Here is an 18,876-nt window from a genome sequence, read left to right on the forward strand (position 1 = left end):
GAACCTGAATAGGGAAACTTTGTAGAAGCAGCTGACAGAACCATGTCAGCTCCTGCAGGGAAACACCAGGGCAGGGGGAAGCAGTGTCCCATGGTATTGCAAGGGGCAGGCAGGATGCTGAAGGTAATATAGCAGAGGTTTTTCTAACTTTCCTCTAGCCAAAAGTCTCAGAGGACTGCAGCGGGAGAGTAATAAGGCCATTTAACACCAACTCTTACCTTCTCACCACACGCATTTTTTGAAATGTCCTTTTGTTATTTGTGTAAGGAAAAGTACCACTGAGAGCATTTAGGAATTAAAAGTTCTGAATCCAAATATTTATTCTGCAAACACTAAATAACCTGGAGACAAATCCATGCTTCAGATGCTGCTATTGGCATTTTGTCAGTGCTCTCTAAGCAATGTATGGATTTCTACCAGCAGCAGCACGTGTATCTATGGCAAGATGGTCTTGTGGACCCAATTTGATCTTCTCTGACCTATTTCACTGAAGGGACAGATGCAAAATCGGGATGGAAGTGACTCACCAGCTGAAAGTCAGAAGGCTGCACTGGTTATTGTCCTCGGTCGTTCACCTTCCCAGAGCCTGGAATTGCTGCATCCTTCTTCAAATACTTAATTTCACCAAACCATAAACTGCAGGAGTTCAGAAGCTGTTCTCCGTGCACTTACCACAATGTCACAGAAACAGCAATTAACAGAAAGGGAAGCAGGACAGACAGCAGAAGGTATTAACTGGATACAGGCATAGAACTTATTTGGCCTTTCCTCACAAGTTACTTCTGTGTTAATCCTGGAAAGAATATTCTTGATGGACCATCTGCCTCCACAGTTCCAAACCCCTTCCCAGTCGAGTTGTTTTCTCCACTAATCAACAAAACCATCCTCAGAACCAAATTTCTACAGAGTGGGTAGGAACCAGAATAAGAAAAAAATGTGAGCGGGAATCTTTTCGTACATTTAACTGGTACCTATCTAAAATTGTCTGAATATTTCTCTTTCTTTGGTAGAATTTCTTGTATTTAACATCTGCTGAAGGTGTCCTCATCTGAGCTCTTTAATGCCATCAATTTAAGAACTGACATAGAACTACCAAGACAGGATTGTTCTCGCTTTTTTCCGGGGGGGGGGGGTCTTCTTACTTCACTTGCAAAGTATTTCAGTCTTTGCATGCTTCTGCATTTCCTGGCATCTGCATCAAAACACACTGGGTGGCAGGCGGTGAGTCTCACTGGGGAGTCCTCCAAAATCTTACACGATGATCTTTGCCAAGATATTTCCATCTGCAGTTATGCAGGGCAGAAGGCTGAACGTCATGAACTCTTAATTCTTTCTGGATAGAACATGTTGAGCACTTAGAAAAGGGATCCTTAAGTTATCCCAGAGAGGAGCCTCACCTAACACCTTTATTGCTCGGAGTAATAAAGAAGAAAAGGCTCCATTGTCTGTAAAAGGTTTGCTTGCAGGAATAACAAGTGGTGACCTGAGCTCTGCACTGTGAACTTTTTGCAAATTAAGCAAATAATAATCTTGCAAAGAAGCATCGAGATATTGAACTTCATGCCTAACAACTTTAGTACGTTTAGACAAATATGTATGAGTCTCCGTATTATCAGGGTCCAAATGTCTCCTCAGTGAATTTGTTACTCTTCTTAAGTACAGAAAGCAGTAATCTAAACTGGAAATAAGAACAAATCAAGAGCAAAGAAGTTGAGAGGGTGAGTGCTCTCATCAAAACACATTTATCCCCGGTTAGAAGGGAGTGTGAACAGGAGTGAAGGCTTTTCCCTCTCTTGTTGCCTTGAATTCAGAGAGATCCTGGAGGTCCAAGTGGCTCTTTTATTTCCTTCCTGGCAAAGCAGGTGCATGAGGAACCATTTCAAAGGAAAAACAGTAAAATGTAGCAGAAAAAAATATTTATTTCATCACACACATACAAATTTTAAAATCTTTATACACAAAGGAGACTAAATTAAAAATCAATTCCTTGAAATATTTATTCCATAGGGTGGGATTGACAGTGAGAAACTGTGTCCAGGTCCACACCCTATACTAAATATAAAACACAGGGACAGAAAGCAGAGCATATTAACCTTGTCAAATAATCAAGTTACAGAATCAAAATCACAACCTGCATTTAAATTCCTGATTCAGCAATTAGTTTTTCTTTTGTAATTATAAGTAATCCATAGTAATGTTTGATATTCCTGCAGTAACCAGCACCGTAAGTATTTTCTAAAACTGGACACATCACCGCATACAAAATCAGAACCAATTTCCCAAGATAATGCTATGAGGCAAACCAGTCTTAGAGAAAAAGCATGTCCTTAGGGTCTGTCAAGTCAAGACTAAGGTACAGAACAGATTATTTACCCATTTAAAACTCTCACCACAAGAGAGTGAAAAAGGTTCAAAAATGCAGGTAAAAATGGTCAAGTGCAGTTTTTAAAAAGGCAGGTAAAGTGCTTAACACTTTTTATTTGTTGCTAATATGTCAGTGCAGTTTGTTTCATCACGTGAAAATCACTGGTTTTGGAATAGGGGGAAGAAAGGAAGAATGTTTATTTGCCAACCCACAGACATATGAATTGATTTGCACTGCTAGACCTTGATTCAGGAAAAAAAGCACTTAAGGCGTATTTACCTTTAGTACCGAAGTCTGCTGGAAAAAACAAGTAGGATCTTCCACACAATCCAATTTGTTCTGGCTTTTACCATTTGCTGGCTTGGACCCACTGAAGCATCTTAGCAGCTCTACGAGTGGAAGCAACACAAGAGCTACCTCTTCTTTTGGGGAAGGAACATGATTCCACAGGAGACTGTGGGGAGCTTCAGAGATGAAACAGGGCTGACCTGCGCTCGGCTGATGCTGCAGTGCTAAGTGGGTTTTGGCAATGCTCCTCCTCGCAGACACTGGCAGAGCGTGGCCCAGAACAATGTCATTTGTGTATCTTCTCCCCACAGACAGCCACCAGGGCTGTCTCCAGGATTTTTCCAGCCTCCAGTCTGATATTTTGCTAATGCAAATGAAGGATATTGTATTGGAAAAGAAAACAGTGCTTTGTATAGGGACAGGTAGGAAATGCTGGTTTAAAAATTTACTTCATTCAAGCCATTGCTCCCCCTCCACCTTTCACAAGTGTCTTTGCTGGCAGTAAAGTCCCATAAGGTCAGCTTCCTATTTCTACCCTCAAGCTGACATTTTTTTCCTACAGTTTCCTACAATTGTTCTTGTCACACTTTTAATGACTTAACAGCTTTAGTGAGGTTGCTGTAAAATGCAGTTATGGTAGTTGGAATGAAGGATTCCACCACTGACTGGGGAAGATAGCCACCAACATCTGACTGAAAGAAACCGAGGAGTTGAGTCCTGTCTGGCTCCCTGCAAAGACAATGCAAATGATTTTATAGCCAGTGGTTTAAAAGCATTAAGAAGTCTACAATTACTCTTATATGTATTGTCCAATAATAAATATTTCTAGGTACTTTTTAAAAAAAACAAAGAGACATAAATTTCAAATTTCAAGAAATGTGGTTATCCCCACAAGTCAGATTACAGTTAAACTAAACCTTAATTAGGTACACAATTCTGTTTGTGAATTACGGCAATGTAACAAACAACTAGATCCTCATTTACCAAAAATTAAGACCATATTTGTATGTTCTGGTGAATCTCTTAAGAGGTCAGCAAGAATCCTACCGTGATGATGGTTCCTGTAGCATTAAAGACTTTCCTCTAGGAAATGAAGAGAGACTAATTCATTGCACAAAAATAAGAGAACAAAAAGGGCACTCAAGTCATAATGATTACCACTCAAAGGAAGACAGAAACATGTTATTGCCAAGAGGCTACAGATCACATGTGGCCATGCACACACAAACATACCGCACAATGGATAAGAAGGGCTTTAGAACACATGACATCAAAAAGATGACTTCTTACCCTGGTAGAGGTATACAGAAACAACCACAGGCATAATTAAAACCTCTCACGATATTTGGCCGAGGAAGACATAGTGGGTGTTCCACATTGGTGCCTATAATGAAAAGCATTCAAGAAAAACATCATTTTCATAGGAGATGGAAAAAAGCCCTTGGTACTCAAAGCACCAGCTGAGAAGAGAAAACATTTAAGAAGAATGGCAGTATAAGCTTTTAAATGTGGGGCTGTGCCATACCAGTGGTCAGAAAAGACCGTTAAAAGGAACCACTCTGGTCATGGAATAGAGAAATCAAAGAAGTTAAATTTAGAAGCAACTGCTACTGAGCTAAGCATTGAGACACTTTGAGGGGGCTTCACCAAACCCATTTTGTGTGAGAGCACTGCTTTTCTTCAGAGGTCACTCAAGTTACTTCCAATTAACCCATGCCACAGAGGTATATGCTGCTTGACTGCTGAGAAGCTGCACTCTAGCGACTACATAAATTCCTGGCAAGGTATTCCTAAACAGGATGGGAAAATGAGACAGCTGAAACAAGACCAACAACTACTAACCAGCATATTACCTTTTAATTTTATATTTATTTCCAGTGTCTGATGATTATTGCTTAACATAACGCGAACATGTTGAGAACACAATCATTCTTACCAGCAGATAGCATCGTCCCATCTTCGTACCGCTTTATGGCTACCACATCCACAAATTCTCTTGGTGAAATAGCCCCCATCAAAGCTGAAGAGGTTGTGGTTCTGCATATAGAGACATTCTGGAAATCACAAAATAGAGCAGTATCAGTTGATGCTTTCAAAAGTACAGCAGAAAAAAAAATCTCTGTACTTTCAAGTACATCTTATAAATTGTATCAAGGAGTTCTATTCACCCTTTGTTAAACAAAATGCAAACCAGCACAGTCAAAATACACCACAGTATGTTGATGAAGGACAGTTTAATAGAGAAAAACAACATTATAATGTGTTGCTCACAGGTTATTTGAAGATAGATACCACAAGGGATACTGAAAAGCAAATCTGGCACATCTACCCTCATAGAAGAGTCAAAATGAATCTCATTGCTAGGAAGCTAACAAAGGTAACTTCTTTGTATCATATCACAACTTGATAACCAGATTTGTTACGCTGCAGGAAGCTTAACACTACCATCCCCTTCTGTGGGGGCTCTGTGGTGACACACTTCTCCTAACCAGAGGTTTCTACCACACTGCTAAGTGCTGGCAGGTTTGATAAATTCTGTGAATTTCAAGTGGCAGGTTGCAGCATTCCTAAAGTTCAAGTTTATAATAAATACTAAATAACTGTAAGGTTCTGCCCCCAAATTCATCTTCTCAGGACTTGAACAAACATTCCCGGGACTGGTTGTGTTTGCACCCTGGCTACTCCTGAGCATCTCCACCCACTTCAGATTTGGGGATCTAAATCAAACGCCCTTTTAAGTTTCTGACACACTTAGAACAAAAAAACAAACAGACACAAAAATTTGACTGTATAACCACAGCAGCAGCAACTACTGCTCATACATAGCCCTTTTCACATGCAATGCACCAATGCATCATTTTGATGATAGAGACACTGAGACGAAGTGCTGGGTCTCAGGGTCAGTCTGTTAAAGGCAGAGTGCAACAGGAGCATCGTGTGCTGCCATGGTGAAATTCGGGGCCTGAAGTAACACCTGATGAGCTGAACGCTTCACTACCCAGCTCAATGTATTCTCTAAACCTCCTCTTCTCTCACAAATAGATTATTAAAAATAATCATGCTTAGCTTGATTCGTGGTATTAGCAACAACATAGTACAGGAATCTTTAATGTTATGCATTTGCATATTTTAAGTATGCAGTATTTAGCCAAGAATGTATTAGTAGTTCTTACAGAGAGATAAACCACTGATAAGAGAATATATACAATTTACGGAAAAGAAAAAAAAGATGCTCGATCCCAGCACTGTCAGACTGATCCAGACAGAGGCTATACAACTTCTTGAGATCTCTGTATTATTATTACTCAATACCCTCCACATAGCATATAAGCCATTTCATGAGGCACTACAACCAGGAAGTCAGTGCAGAGCCCAGTATTTCCGAACACAATGATGCATAAATCACACCGGAGCAGTTTTTAAAGGAACTTACATCGTTGACGGCTTCGATAACCTCAAAATCCTTCACGGTTTTGTCCCACTTGGTCCTGAGCCCGCCGACCTCCGGCTTGATGCAGTCCCAGACGCGCTGGGTGCTGGCGGACAGGATCCCCTCGGCCCGGTACCTGCAGCGGGACGATAGGAAACCAAACCAGCTGCTCCGCCCCGCCTGGGCCCGGCACCCCGCGGCAGGACGGCGGGGGCCGATCCCTCACCCCGGCATCTGGGGCAGCACAGGCGGGGCGCCGGGAGTACTCACAAGTTGCCAGCGAACTCCTCGGAGGGTCTCCAAGAAATCGAAACCTCGCTCTGCGGGACGGGAAGCTTTCAGCCGCCGGACCGGGCCAACCCCCCACCCCGAACCAGCAGCCCCCGCTCCCTCACCGTGCTCCGGCTGCCCCGCCAGCCGTCGGGGTCCCGCCGGTATCGCCACATCTTGTCGACCGCCGCCTCGGCGAGCCCCGCGTAGTCCATGGCCGGGCTGGCGGCTATGAGACCGCCGGCTCGCACCGCCCCCGTGAGACGACGGCGGCACCGCCTCCTCACCCGAGGGGCTGCGGCTCCAGCCGGCCCGGCCCGGGAACCGCGGCGGCGGGAGAGGGTGGCGGGGCTGGGGGCGGCCAACCCCGGCAGCCCGGAGCCGCGGGTGCGTGGTCTGGCTCTCCCGGGCAGCCCCCGCTTCGGAAAAGAGCCGCCGGGCAACTGGGGGCTGCGAGGAAACGGGACAGCTCGGTTCTGGCTAAAGCCAACAGTTCTTTTATCCCGGTGTAATCCAAATGACATGAAAAATAAAACGATCTTCAGCATCTAAAGAACGTGTAAAATTGCAGATGTGTGAAAAGCAAGATAAAATTAAATTAAAATTAAATTAGGAGTAATGAATCAAGTTGTTTTAGAGGCCATGGAAAGAAAGATTTCCGCAGTGAAGCTGTGCTGAGGAGTCTCACCAGCAAATTAATAGAAGATCCATTATTTCACACAAAAAGCTGGCATGCATTGCTACAGTCAAATAACTCCATTGCCCATGCAGTACACCCTGAAGAAACTCACTATTCTCTGTAATTAACTCATTGCTGATTTGTTCTAGCTCTACCATGTTCAAACTAGGCATGTTGTCATCAATCACACTGTAAATAGCAACTCTATTTGTAGGAAACTGATTACCTGCTGAACTTATTCAGTGGAAACATCTTCAGCTGTGACCATGTCAAAGAGAGGCTCATTTAACATATTTTTGTATTGGTTTAATTAAAGTGCCCCAAGTACATAGCTTTTGATTTTCCACTATGTGGAGTTTTTGGTTTTTAACAGCATAACAGTAAGTAAGAATATTGCAATAATTTTCTCTTCCAAATTATTCAACGTATCTGTTGTGATAGCAAAGCAAGGTACAGTTAACAGTAAGCCACAAGGCTACTCTATGCTTTTCCCACCGCAAGGGGCTGCGTACACTGTTGCTGCAAAGACTATGCTGTAGTTATTCTGATAGACCTCGAACAGCAAGTACAACAAATGCATGTATACCTGTTCGAAACACAAAGATGTTGGGGCACTTTCTCAGACATTTGAACATACCAGTTCATTAGGCTCAGACCTATTAAGATCCACACTGTTTTTTGATTTATTTTTGGTGAGTTTTGTCCCAGGTTTTGGATACTTTTCCTTGCTATGAATGACCTGAATATACTGGTCGTTGCTGCTGTTCTGCGGATCACTGCTGGATTCAATGGAAATGGAATCAGATTCTGTTAGAGATTGCTCCAGCTTTTGCTTCGATTTTGGTTTCACACGTGGCTCGGAATAGTTCAGGTGCACTTTTTTGTAAGCATATGGAGGCCTGTCCAGATCCAGCTCAAAACCATCATCCCAGGATTTGTAATGCACTCTGGCTAGATCTTTGCTCATAAGAATGTGGCCATCAGCACATTCCCCAATGTAAAATCGTGGTGCTGGGCGAAGATCAGACAGTGAGCGAGGGCGATGGGATCTGCTCATGAATTCTCTCCCAAGTTCCTCTTCATCCTCTTCATCTTCACTGGGATGAGGGGAATACATCTGGTGCGGTGTTCGAACCACATATCTTCTGACATTGCGTGGATACAACTCAATAATGTCTCCCGATTCATCTTTTCTGAAGTGCCTTTGGAGTCGGGAGGTAGAACGGAGTGACTTTTTGTGGGACTCATTTTCATTAACAACAAAATATCTGGTAGCGCATGGTCTACGTCCCACAAAAACAGGAGCCCCTGCCCCAAGAGCATCCGGATTTACCTGCCGAATGCCCTTTCTAAAGAGAGGCTCAGAATGAACATCTTCAGTGTGCTTCTTGAAAGTCACTGGTGTGTAGGGCTTGGTTTTACAGAGCTCGCTTGCACTCCCATGCACAACACTTGGGTACCTTTAGGAAGAAAAAAATGAACAAACTATTGAGATACAGACTTATCTATCAAATGTAATTAAAATGTATCAAAAATTATTGCTCTGGAAGTAAAACACTAGATTTTTAAAATGGGTGGAGCTTACAGAATCTCCATTGTTCCAAATTTTTAGAACCAGTTTGAGAAACATACCCTAGAAATTAGGACATATATTTGCTTTTCCCTGCGAAAATGCAGAAGACAATTGACCTCTCAAGTTATGTTCCTGTGCTGTTTTCTTAATATTCTGAGAACTGTTCTTAGATCACTTGGAATAAAACCCAACAGGTAGCTTAAAGCAATAGCCTGCAAATCTCCAAATCTGGTTGTCCTACAACTAGACCTGCACAGACATTCTGCACAGAGTTCCTCCACTCTTCTGGGTTTATCTTGTTCATGGAAACAGTATCCTGCACAAACTCTTCCAGTTATATGCCTGAGGGGAAAGAGTATTTATCTTTGCTTGAGGTGTGTGCAATCTCCATCAACTACTCTGAATAGTACTCAAGAATGAATCTGCTTTTAAAAATTCCTCAGCTCTTTTACTACTCCAGGCGGTCTGAACACACTGCTATTTTGTAAATAAACACAGGTATGTCATGGAGCTGCTGGAAGAAATACCGGTTCAAAACCAAAGCAGTCTTACCTGTTTGTGACGTGGTTGTTCCTCTGTTTCTGTACACTTGATACTGAGGGAGCTGGTGTTAAAGAGCTTGAAGTTGTGGGAGTTGCGTTGACAGGTCTTGCAACATCAGTTGAAGGCACAGTTTGGGGCACAGACTGGGAAATGGTTTGTATTCTGGTGCCTTTGCTCACAGGAGATTCAAAATTCAAGACACTGCCATTCTTTCGGGGAGTTGATGACCGAACAGAAGACTCCTGGCTGATAATATCAGTTTCTTGCTCAGGTCTCTTGTCATTCCCATCCAGATTTTGGATTCTGGCTAGAAAACAGAAATTATTACAAGAACCGTCCACATAGGGAGACACGGTGAAAAAGGGGTGCATCAGCGCTCTAGGGTGTATGGCAGACATAATATTGAGGAAAAAAGAGAAAACATTGGATATTACACTGTAGGATTCCAAAACAGGCAACAAGCCAATGACTCCTTTCATGCCTCATTTTAGTTCACAATGGACACAACTTCCAATATGAAGATGGTCAAATTCAGCAAACTGGCTCCAGTGACTGCGCTGGTCACAGCCAAAAGTTGGATTCCATTTTGTAACAAAAGAAAACCAACTAGGACCCATACCCCTCTGCCCTTACTAGTTACTCCTGATCACTATATTGTTATACATCAGGTATTTCACCATTTAAGTGTCCACTGGAGAGCTATAAAGTGGTCGCAGTAGCATTAAGACCTGGCCACAAAGCTACCGACTCATGGCTTCTCTTTGACTTCACAAATTTTTACTTGTTCCTTTCACTGGGAGGTACCAGAAGGATGGCATCCTTTTTGGGGTTTCTCATCGCTAAAATCTGAGAAGTGAAAGGTGCAGGTTCAAATTCCCTTAGACGCAGTAGACAATTAAGTCTGAAATATTTTCATTGCTGATGAAATATTCAGCCTGCTCAGGTCAAACAATAGGGGCCATTATCTTCTTCCTCTTTGGATTCCCAGCCTCTACATTTTACGCAAGGTCTGTCAGGATTTGGGTAATCAGAGATGCCTCCCAGGTTCTGCCCTGTTGGTGGTAAAAGCAGAAAAATACGCAGTCCAAAGATCCCAGCAGACTTCAGGTATAAACTACACACCCTATCAGTGACACCAAGATTAGGTCAAGCCAAGCTCAAAACCCATCTAATCTAAAAGGAGGACTCTACAGCAAGTACAGTTTTTAAAATGTAGTTGAATTTCTCTGTGTGTATGAGAAATCAAAACGGGTTTGCACCCAAACACTGCCTCGACAGTGGAATTTCTAAAGCTCACCAACTTACCTACTGCCATCTGAACCACCTTTTTCTTATCTTCAGTTCTTTCCTAAAATACATTCGGAACAATGAGAAGCAGTAAATAAGTATGGATTAGAAAGTAAATCGACTGCTGTGGATTGGTTTTACATTGTGAAACACTGAAAGTGACTTTATAGATTTATTAATAACTAGGCTAGTGCTTTACTGAAGACCCACCGAATTGCATGTAAAAGTGCTTTGTGCTGTACTTACCGTTTGGATCTTCATCCTCAGTTGATTGTTGGTGAATTTTAATGATCTTGCAATACTTTGTAGGTAATAGATTAGCATGCTAGAAGTGAAAGAGGTGATTACGAGTCACTTCAAACAGTCTTGAGAGTGTTCTCTTTGGGGGTTTATAGGTCATCAAAATGATGTACAAGTTCAGTGTAGCATTTCCTTTACACCGTGATAATGGATCACAGCCTTCTTTCAAGTAAACATACATGAAAGAAAGAAACGAGACTGAAAACAGATTTAACAACAATTCTAATTGTGCCTGTGTATTTTGCAGGTCTTTTCATTATGCATGTAACCCTGAGTGCATTTCTAGCTTGTTGTTGTTGTTGTTGCTGAAAATAAAAATTTTGATAAATATTTTCTCATCTTTTTTTTTTTACGAGGCCAAAGTTATGGAACAGAGATACCAGAATTACAACTGAGTTTGCACACTTTGTTGACTGACTGGAATAACACCTTGTTTACACTGGCACAACTGAGGTCAGAGCTGGCATGACAACATGGATTACACTGCCTTTCAGATGAGGTAAAGTCTTATGTAATAGGTAGACTCTGTACCACAAATATTTACATATATGCTTAGCCATTGGGTTGAAGGAGTCAAGAGATCTACTTAAATTTGTAAATATGTTCAATATTTATATGGCTGGGACCTTAGAGCAAAAAGTTACAAATAAGAAGTATTGCTTTGGTGCTTTTGGTTCGTCTAAAAGCCCACTGGTGGGATGAACTGTGTTCATCTGTAGTTTACAGGGAAAAAGAATCACACAAAAATACCTGCAAGACAAATGATGCTTCATAGAAACAAAGTGAGTTTCAAACAGGTCAAAGTAAATATTAATTCCCAGCTGTGAACAATTATTTGGACACTACAGTAAGAAAGGACTTTCACTGGACAGTCTGCAGCAAGTTCTATTACATTAACACTTAAGAGCAGACCTTCGTAATTGATTTATCTTGTCAGAAATCAAGATGACTCAGTAGCTTCTTTAAATGACAGACCGAGCCCTGTTCACAGTCAAACTGAACTAATGACCGTGAGGAAATGGAAAATTAATTTCTGAGGAGGTCTTGAGAGGGAAGAAGGATCTTAAAAGTTCCTGGAACCAGCAGCTCTGCAAGCCTTGACACCATATAGTGAACTCGCTCTAACACTATCCCAGAATAAGAAATGTCTTTTGAAAATGTGGTGTTAGTCTCTCTAACATACTCTCAGTCCTGTCTGATCCATATTACCATGTATTTTTTTCAGATGTGCTAATTACAATAACACAGCATTTGTTTCTCAGTATCAGCATTTGAGTCTCCAGGGATAAGGCCACTATTGCTACAATCAATTTAAACTGCCTGTGAAAACCACAGTACTTACAATAAAAGCAGTAGTGCAGGGAGGACAACCACAGGACTGCTGATGTAAGTAATCACTGTGTTGAACCATGCAGGAAAATCATGTTGAATTGTTTCAGAAACGATATCATATATTTTTTCTTGTCCACTACAAGACAGAAAAAAAAAAAGAGAAATTATTAAAAGAAAACAAAACCACCCCCCCAAAAAAGCTACCCACCTCCCTCCCTGTTCCCCTTCGTCCCCACAATTACGTAAAATGAAGTTGTAAGAGATCCTAGGTACATCAGTTTGTTAAGCACTGTTGCACTGAATAAACAAAGAGTTTCATCCCAAACTTATAAATATAAAATAACCGAAACATGTGCATTAAGCAAAATGTTGAGCCTCATTCAGAATGTTGACATATTCACCTATTTAAATCTTAAGCTGGAAAACACTGGCAGCAGAATAAAACCTGTCCTATCAACTTTTTTTTTTTTTTTAAATTGATAATTTTAGTATCATTGAACCTGATCAATTTATTCTTTTATCTTTGCAATTTTCATTAGTCCATTATAACTCACCTGAAGGGACCACAGCTTGAAGACGGTTTATATCGGGCAATAGCAAAAATTGTTGGTAACATGCATAAGAACAACATGAACAGCAACATGGCCAAGTAGAAATTATTGGATCTGCAAGAAGGTGTAAACATGTTTCAGATTATACTCATCAGAGAGAAAAACAGAGGCAACATAAAAAGGTGTAAGTCTGTATCTACCTAACAAGTTCAAGATCTACATTTCTGAAAGATCCAAATCATGCTGCTATGATTAGAAAGTCTGAACAGAGCCAGTTTGAACAGCTTCTTAATGATCAAAATCCTATTTGCGCTGCTTTCCAGCTCCCACCGCTGCAGGCAGAGAGTGGTTCATAGCACCCTTCTGTAATATCAAACCTGATCTTCCTGCCTGGTGGTGTTGGGGAGAAAAAGAACAGTGGCAGAAGTTGATTCATCTTCAAAACATGTTAGAAACAACTGATTCTTAGGAATCAAAGGTGTTCTAAATGATTTTGAGTAAACAATTAAGATATGAACTGTGATAGAAGAAATACGGGGACATCTGTTGTGCAACACAACAGGAAAAATCGGATACTTCATAGCTTTCAAAGAAACAAACATCAAGAAATAGGACTTGCAACAGTTAAGACATGCAGGTTATTGTGTTCAATCAGATCTGTATGGGAATAAAGCATTTATGTTAGGCCATAGTAACATTGCCTGACATTTTCCAGTTCTTGCATACCTTTAACTACCTCGCTTTACAAACCCTTCTGTTTTTCAGTAACTATGTTTTTTCCACAGACCTTTGGTATCAGTATTACTGTCAAATTTGATCATCAATTTTAAGAGCTAGAATATCCTGTAATTTTGTTCCTATGCACAAAAGACATTTCCATTGTCTGCATTTGATTTGTTTTTTATCTTCTGTTCTTATTTTAACTAACCGAGATGCTCTGAAAACCTGCTGATGTGGGACATTACATGTTAACACTGCCCAGCTCCTCAGGTACATGAGTCCAATCAACTTGAGAACATTAAATGCTGGCAAGCAAGGTGAGAAAAAAGCTCCCATCCTGGAAAAATAATATCATGTCAGTGCTCAGTGTTGCCAGAAGCAATTTTAATAGCAGAACATATGAAAACCAACCAAACAAATCAGATAAACAACAGCTCACTATCAACAGACAATCTCATGATAATAAAGCATAAAAGCTTGCATTACCAATACCTTACTTGAATAGGTTTCACTGGAAATCATCAGATTAATTTGGTAATCAATCAACAAAGGGACAAGAAAAATCACTTAGGGACCACATACCAGATCATTCCTTGGTTGTAGACCAAATGCAAGACATTCTCTGCAATTTTGAATTCTCCATATTCTGGCTACAAGAAACACAGCATAGGATGAATAACTTGTCTTATTTATTTATTTTTTTCCCCATATAATTTATTAGAAGCATTTCAATCAGTTTGCAGACAGCACAGAGTGGGAACACAGTAAAATCTACTCTGCAGCAGGGGATTAAATAAACTAATTTCTCTCTAGTTTACTTCATGTCTTTAGTTAAGGACAAAGAACAGTCCTCAGCCTTTCATGCCAACAGCTCCTTGCTAACCAAATATTACTCCCTGTAATTTTCTTATAGAGCTTTATGCTTTTTGTTTACTGTTTCTTGGACCACTATCTACATTATGGAGAAGTTACACACCTCCAGAAAAGATGAAATATGGGGAGTAATTCCATGCCCTCTGTCTCATCTTTCACTCTGGGACTGCTCCATGATCTCATTTTGGGAAAGACAAAGAGTTTTGCACCACGGCCACGGGAGGAGGTTTGAGAAAACTATCCAGTTACAGCAATTTAAACTCAGTCTGAGCTGTGCATTTATACATGCATGCTACCAAGAAATTATTTCTCTGTTGAAAGGCTTTAAGGATATTCAGTACTTAGGAAGGGAGCCTACCTGTCTTTAGGATTTTAGTTTGATAAAATAAAGTCTGTACTTACAAACTTGCTTTCTAGATCCCAGCACCAGCAATCACTTAAATATCGGACACACAGTCCACGAAAAAAATCAATCAGCAGGATGCTCGCGACTGTGAAAATCATGTCGATAATTGAAAGCTTTAGCATCTCCTGAAATACATATTGTTCACACATACTGAGTTGTTCTGGACTGCGTATGGCTCTTTTGCATTTGCACCTGTATTTTGGCTCAAGCTTAGTATCCTCATAAAATAGGACTTGAATATATAAATTATTCTCTTTTCCTGTTTGACTTTTCCCTTATTGTCTTTGTTCTAGCACAGAGAACAAATATAATCAAGCTTCCATTGTGCCTTCTGTTGTTTGCAGCAATAAAACTCTGGTCATGATGGCTTCAAGCTTTCTTTTAATGACTGTTCTGAAAATTTATCTAGATAAATGAAAATGGATTGGTTTTACTATTGTACCCAATCCTTTATCATATTGACTGTTGTAAACATACTTGCTAAGTGCTTCATAGTGAGAAATGCTTATTATTCATGCAAAACCAAAACCCAATGGGAGTAGGATCATCACACCATAAAAGAAACCTCTTTAGTGCTTAGAAATGAATGGAGTTCTCCTGTATTTAATTGGGCTTTAAAAAATGTGCGATTAAATAGAAAAGATTAAATTCTCTAGCCTGTTCTGGAAGAAAAACCAAACAATCAAAATAACCCCTGAACACTGATTCTAAAAATTTGCCGATGCAATAGGAGGGTTACAAACGAGTACAGGAGTCAGGCTGATAAGCCTAGGAGTCATCTTTTGCTCCAGACCATCAAACAAGGCCTTTAATATTGCTTCCTCTGGAACAAGGAGCTGAGAGCAAGGCATAAACCCATGGGCATCATTCTTAATCTAGTGGCCTGGACAGAAGTGCAACACTGACAGAGACCAAAATACATTTGCATTAAATAGCAACTTTTGAATTTTGTGTTAAAATTTCTCTTTGTACGCGTTGCTGCCTCTGCTAGTCACTCAAAGTAAAGGCCTCAAATAACAAAAGCTTCACATGTAGGAAGGCAACAGGTGTCATGTTAAGTCTACAGATTTTCTGCAACCTAACTGTGGGAACAGGCGTACGTGGTGCTGCCACCCAGCTGGCTCCATTCTTATGAACTGACAGGATTTTGGAACCTTTTGTTGCTGTCCTCTTTCTCTCTAAGGAAGTGAAAAACATTGGATTCTCCAGTGATTTAGTAAAGCAGAATGAACAGGGATTTCAGAGGTATTGTACAAATGACCAAGAGCACAATCTCACATTTGGCTCAGGTCTGCATCTCCATCTATCCAGGCTGCAAACCAAATCTGCACAGGGTGCTCGTTACTGCTTATGCATTTTTATGGTCGTGTTTCTTTGTATGAGTTTAATAGGATGTATCCTCTTAAAATAGGATCTGTATCACACATCTGCAGAGATCTACTTGTGCAGAGTTGAAGACAGAGGCCAAAGCCTGGCAAAAGAATGTTTGTGCAACACTGAACACGTTGTAGATACTGAACAAAAAACCAAAGCTTGTATCTGTGGCCATATGACTTTGCATGGTCTTTACCCTTTCTACACAATCCTTAGCTAAATTCTGGAATCGATACAAAGAAAAGCTCTAAAATTGAACACAGTACAACATGACTTTTATTTTTTGTCAAATATGGATTAGGAATAAGTTGATGATGTAATAAAACAGTTACGTACTTGACCAACATACGTCTCCCAGCACTGATCCTGTGGGTTCTGGGTGTTGGAGGAAATGGTTTTGTTAACCAGTGAGACAGAGACTGCCGAGCCTCGACCGTGACTCTCTTCCAGTGTCACCATACTGTTTCTCTTAATTTGTACATCAGGAATAGTTGTAGATAAATTGTATTCTTTAGAAAAATTTTTAGTTGCCAAGAAGTTGGTTGAATTACTTGCATTGTTGTTAACGTCAGAGTCCTGAAATAATATATATGCCAAAAGCTACTTTTTCAACTGTACATAAATGCAGATGCCTGTCCCTAATAAACATACACACATGCAGGCGTTTCTTCATGTGTTTTCAAGCAGCAATTAGATGGCTGTTAAGTAGCTGTCAATGTACAAATATAAATGAAACCTGTAAGGACAGTACTGATAGCCTAATTTAGGTAGCTGGAAATACTTGGCACAAAATGATGACTTGCTGCTTTCTTTTTTTTTTTTTAGTTATTAAGCAATGCACAGAAATTTATTCAACAAATAGATCCAATTATCCCAAAAACCTGCAAGTAGTTGTGAACGAACACTACGAACTGAACTTCAGGATCCTATCAAACTGTAATACGTTTTCATCAATTTCAAACATTTTTTCATCTGACTTCACATGTATCACAATAAACAAAACTCTCTATAAAGTCTACTAGCTTTACACATCAGAAAACAAGTTAAACTTACAGTGACACTCATACTGTCCACTTTATCCAGGAGAGCAATGATTAAACTGTAGAGGTTTCCAAGGTATAGGACAAGAACCCTAAAAACACCAAGAATAAGATATGGGTTATTGGCATTGTCATCCCATCAACTTCTCATTCATTCTCTGGCTTGGCTGGACTAAAACATATGACCAGAACACACTTCTCTTCCTCCCTTTCTCCCCACATGTTTTCTACACTGATCAATGCCCATACCTGGCAAGCTGGAAGCGAAGAGTCGTCCTTGGGTGATACATCTCCAGAGCTGCCACAAGTTCAAAAGCAGACGGTGCGATCATTGTGATCAGTGACACAACTACACTTACCTGAAAAACAGAAAGACGCGTCATTTTTGTAGCTTTTCGTGTAGATCTGTGGAACCTTGAGTACTGACTGAAATATTGCTGATGTACATGCATTCGCGTCTGCTTTTCTTGCAGGAGATGCTTTGAAAAGTTATTATTGACATTGGTAATAAAAATAGTTGTGATCCAAAATTATAGGTCTGGAATACCACTCAGGAATCTTTACTCCAGACATTGTAGCTTTAAAGTTATTACTTTATTAATTAAGATAAAAACTTAAAATGGAGGAAATACTAAACCAGCAGAAAGACAGCGTACCTCATTTTTTTCCCACAGAGTCAGTTCCTTTTTGGTGCGCTCTAACCTTTGGGATCGATCCACAACGAAGTATATGATGTAAATACTACCCGCAAGTGAAAGAAGCACAAGGATGTTTGCAATAATTCTTAAGCTTATAGTCACTGCCCTAGAAAAGAAAAAGGTTGTCTTATGACACCAGGGGTCTTTTCTAATATTGTTTTTAGAAGTATGAGCAAAGCAGATTAGCATTGCTATCTGCATTGAAACAGTGCTTTGAAAAGCATCTCTGGTCTTATATACATACAAGTTTTTGCTTTTCTTCTTTTCCTGCTCTTCCAATATAGCTTCCTTGAAAGAAACACAGCATTAACATTTTAATAGTGTTCAGCAAAAATAATGCACATATCTTTCACAAAAAATATGAAGTATATTAATAAAAAAAGTTTGCAATCTGAAAGTGTAACTGGATAAATACCTCTTTGTCCTGCATACCTTTTTAGAGCAATAAGTGAGCTTACGTAGCAAAGGAAATTTCTGAGAAACAAATACATAGTAATCAAATTCTTGTGTGCTTTCGTTCATTCACGTTCAACAGGCTACAACCAGAGGTTTACGCTTCCAGATATTTTTGCAGAATGTGCCTATAGAATCCATGTGTCAGTAACACAATACAGAACTGCCAGGTGTTATCCTCCATCACTGAAATAACTAAATATTATAGCTTATTAATTTATTCTTGACACAATTTGAAGAAATTTGCTACAATGACTTAATGAGAATAGACCAAATTTGGGAAATAAATTACTTTTGATGAAAACAACATCTGTTCTTAAATTCTAAATGGAAAACATCTGTATTTAAAGCAATTTTCTAATACTGAGAGACCTGTAAGATGTCCCTGGACCATTTGTTATGAAGAGATGAAATAAATGAGCATTTTCACATTGTTAACATGAATTTGATTCTGTTACTCAATGAAATTGCATCAGACGGAAATTTGTTTCTAGTTGTCTAATTTCTTGTCCCACATACAGTGCCATTAAATGAAACTCTTCAAGAACACAATGGCCTCGCTGGGACAGAATGACAGTGCCAGCAAGTATGATGTCACTGCAATCCCAGCCCTCCCCTAGGCAAACAAATTTGTAAATGAATACTAGAAAACAACAAGAAATGCAAAGAAATGAGGAGAAAGATATATATATCT

At 40.0% G+C, this 18,876-nt stretch overlaps 2 protein-coding genes across 7 annotated transcripts in view; both read right to left on the minus strand.

Annotated features, from left to right (window-relative positions):
- Positions 1-1,901: 1,901 nt before the first annotated feature.
- Positions 1,902-6,916, minus strand: STARD5 (StAR related lipid transfer domain containing 5). Its single transcript, XM_065847875.2, has 6 exons — positions 6,479-6,916; positions 6,354-6,403; positions 6,087-6,219; positions 4,590-4,707; positions 3,944-4,037; positions 1,902-3,382 (listed from the first exon to the last, which is right to left on the minus strand). Exons 1-6 carry the CDS (start codon positions 6,899-6,901, stop codon positions 3,235-3,237), a joined length of 966 nt encoding a protein of 321 aa, XP_065703947.2. The 5' UTR covers positions 6,902-6,916; the 3' UTR covers positions 1,902-3,234.
- A 406-nt stretch (positions 6,917-7,322) lies between these two features.
- The window catches only part of TMC3 (transmembrane channel like 3), a 31,316-nt gene continuing 19,762 nt past the window's right edge, over positions 7,323-18,876 (minus strand). For 5 of the 6 annotated variants that reach the window (XM_071814046.1, XM_071814048.1, XM_071814045.1 and 2 more), the window contains 13 exons: positions 17,688-18,017; positions 17,281-17,390; positions 17,045-17,123; positions 16,328-16,567; positions 14,614-14,742; positions 13,921-13,988; positions 13,547-13,675; positions 12,622-12,732; positions 12,078-12,203; positions 10,682-10,760; positions 10,454-10,496; positions 9,158-9,455; positions 7,323-8,492 (listed from right to left, as the gene is read on the minus strand). In XM_071814046.1, coding sequence (XP_071670147.1) covers positions 7,652-8,492; positions 9,158-9,455; positions 10,454-10,496; positions 10,682-10,760; positions 12,078-12,203; positions 12,622-12,732; positions 13,547-13,675; positions 13,921-13,988; positions 14,614-14,742; positions 16,328-16,567; positions 17,045-17,123; positions 17,281-17,390; positions 17,688-18,017 — 2,583 coding nt within the window. In that variant the 3' untranslated portion in view covers positions 7,323-7,651. The remainder of the gene's footprint in view (positions 8,493-9,157; positions 9,456-10,453; positions 10,497-10,681; positions 10,761-12,077; positions 12,204-12,621; positions 12,733-13,546; positions 13,676-13,920; positions 13,989-14,613; positions 14,743-16,327; positions 16,568-17,044; positions 17,124-17,280; positions 17,391-17,687; positions 18,018-18,876) is intronic. The other variant, XM_065847403.2, reaches the window with a different exon arrangement.

This window comes from Patagioenas fasciata, chromosome 12 (assembly GCF_037038585.1).
Source record: "Patagioenas fasciata isolate bPatFas1 chromosome 12, bPatFas1.hap1, whole genome shotgun sequence".
Taxonomy (NCBI): domain Eukaryota; kingdom Metazoa; phylum Chordata; class Aves; order Columbiformes; family Columbidae; genus Patagioenas; species Patagioenas fasciata.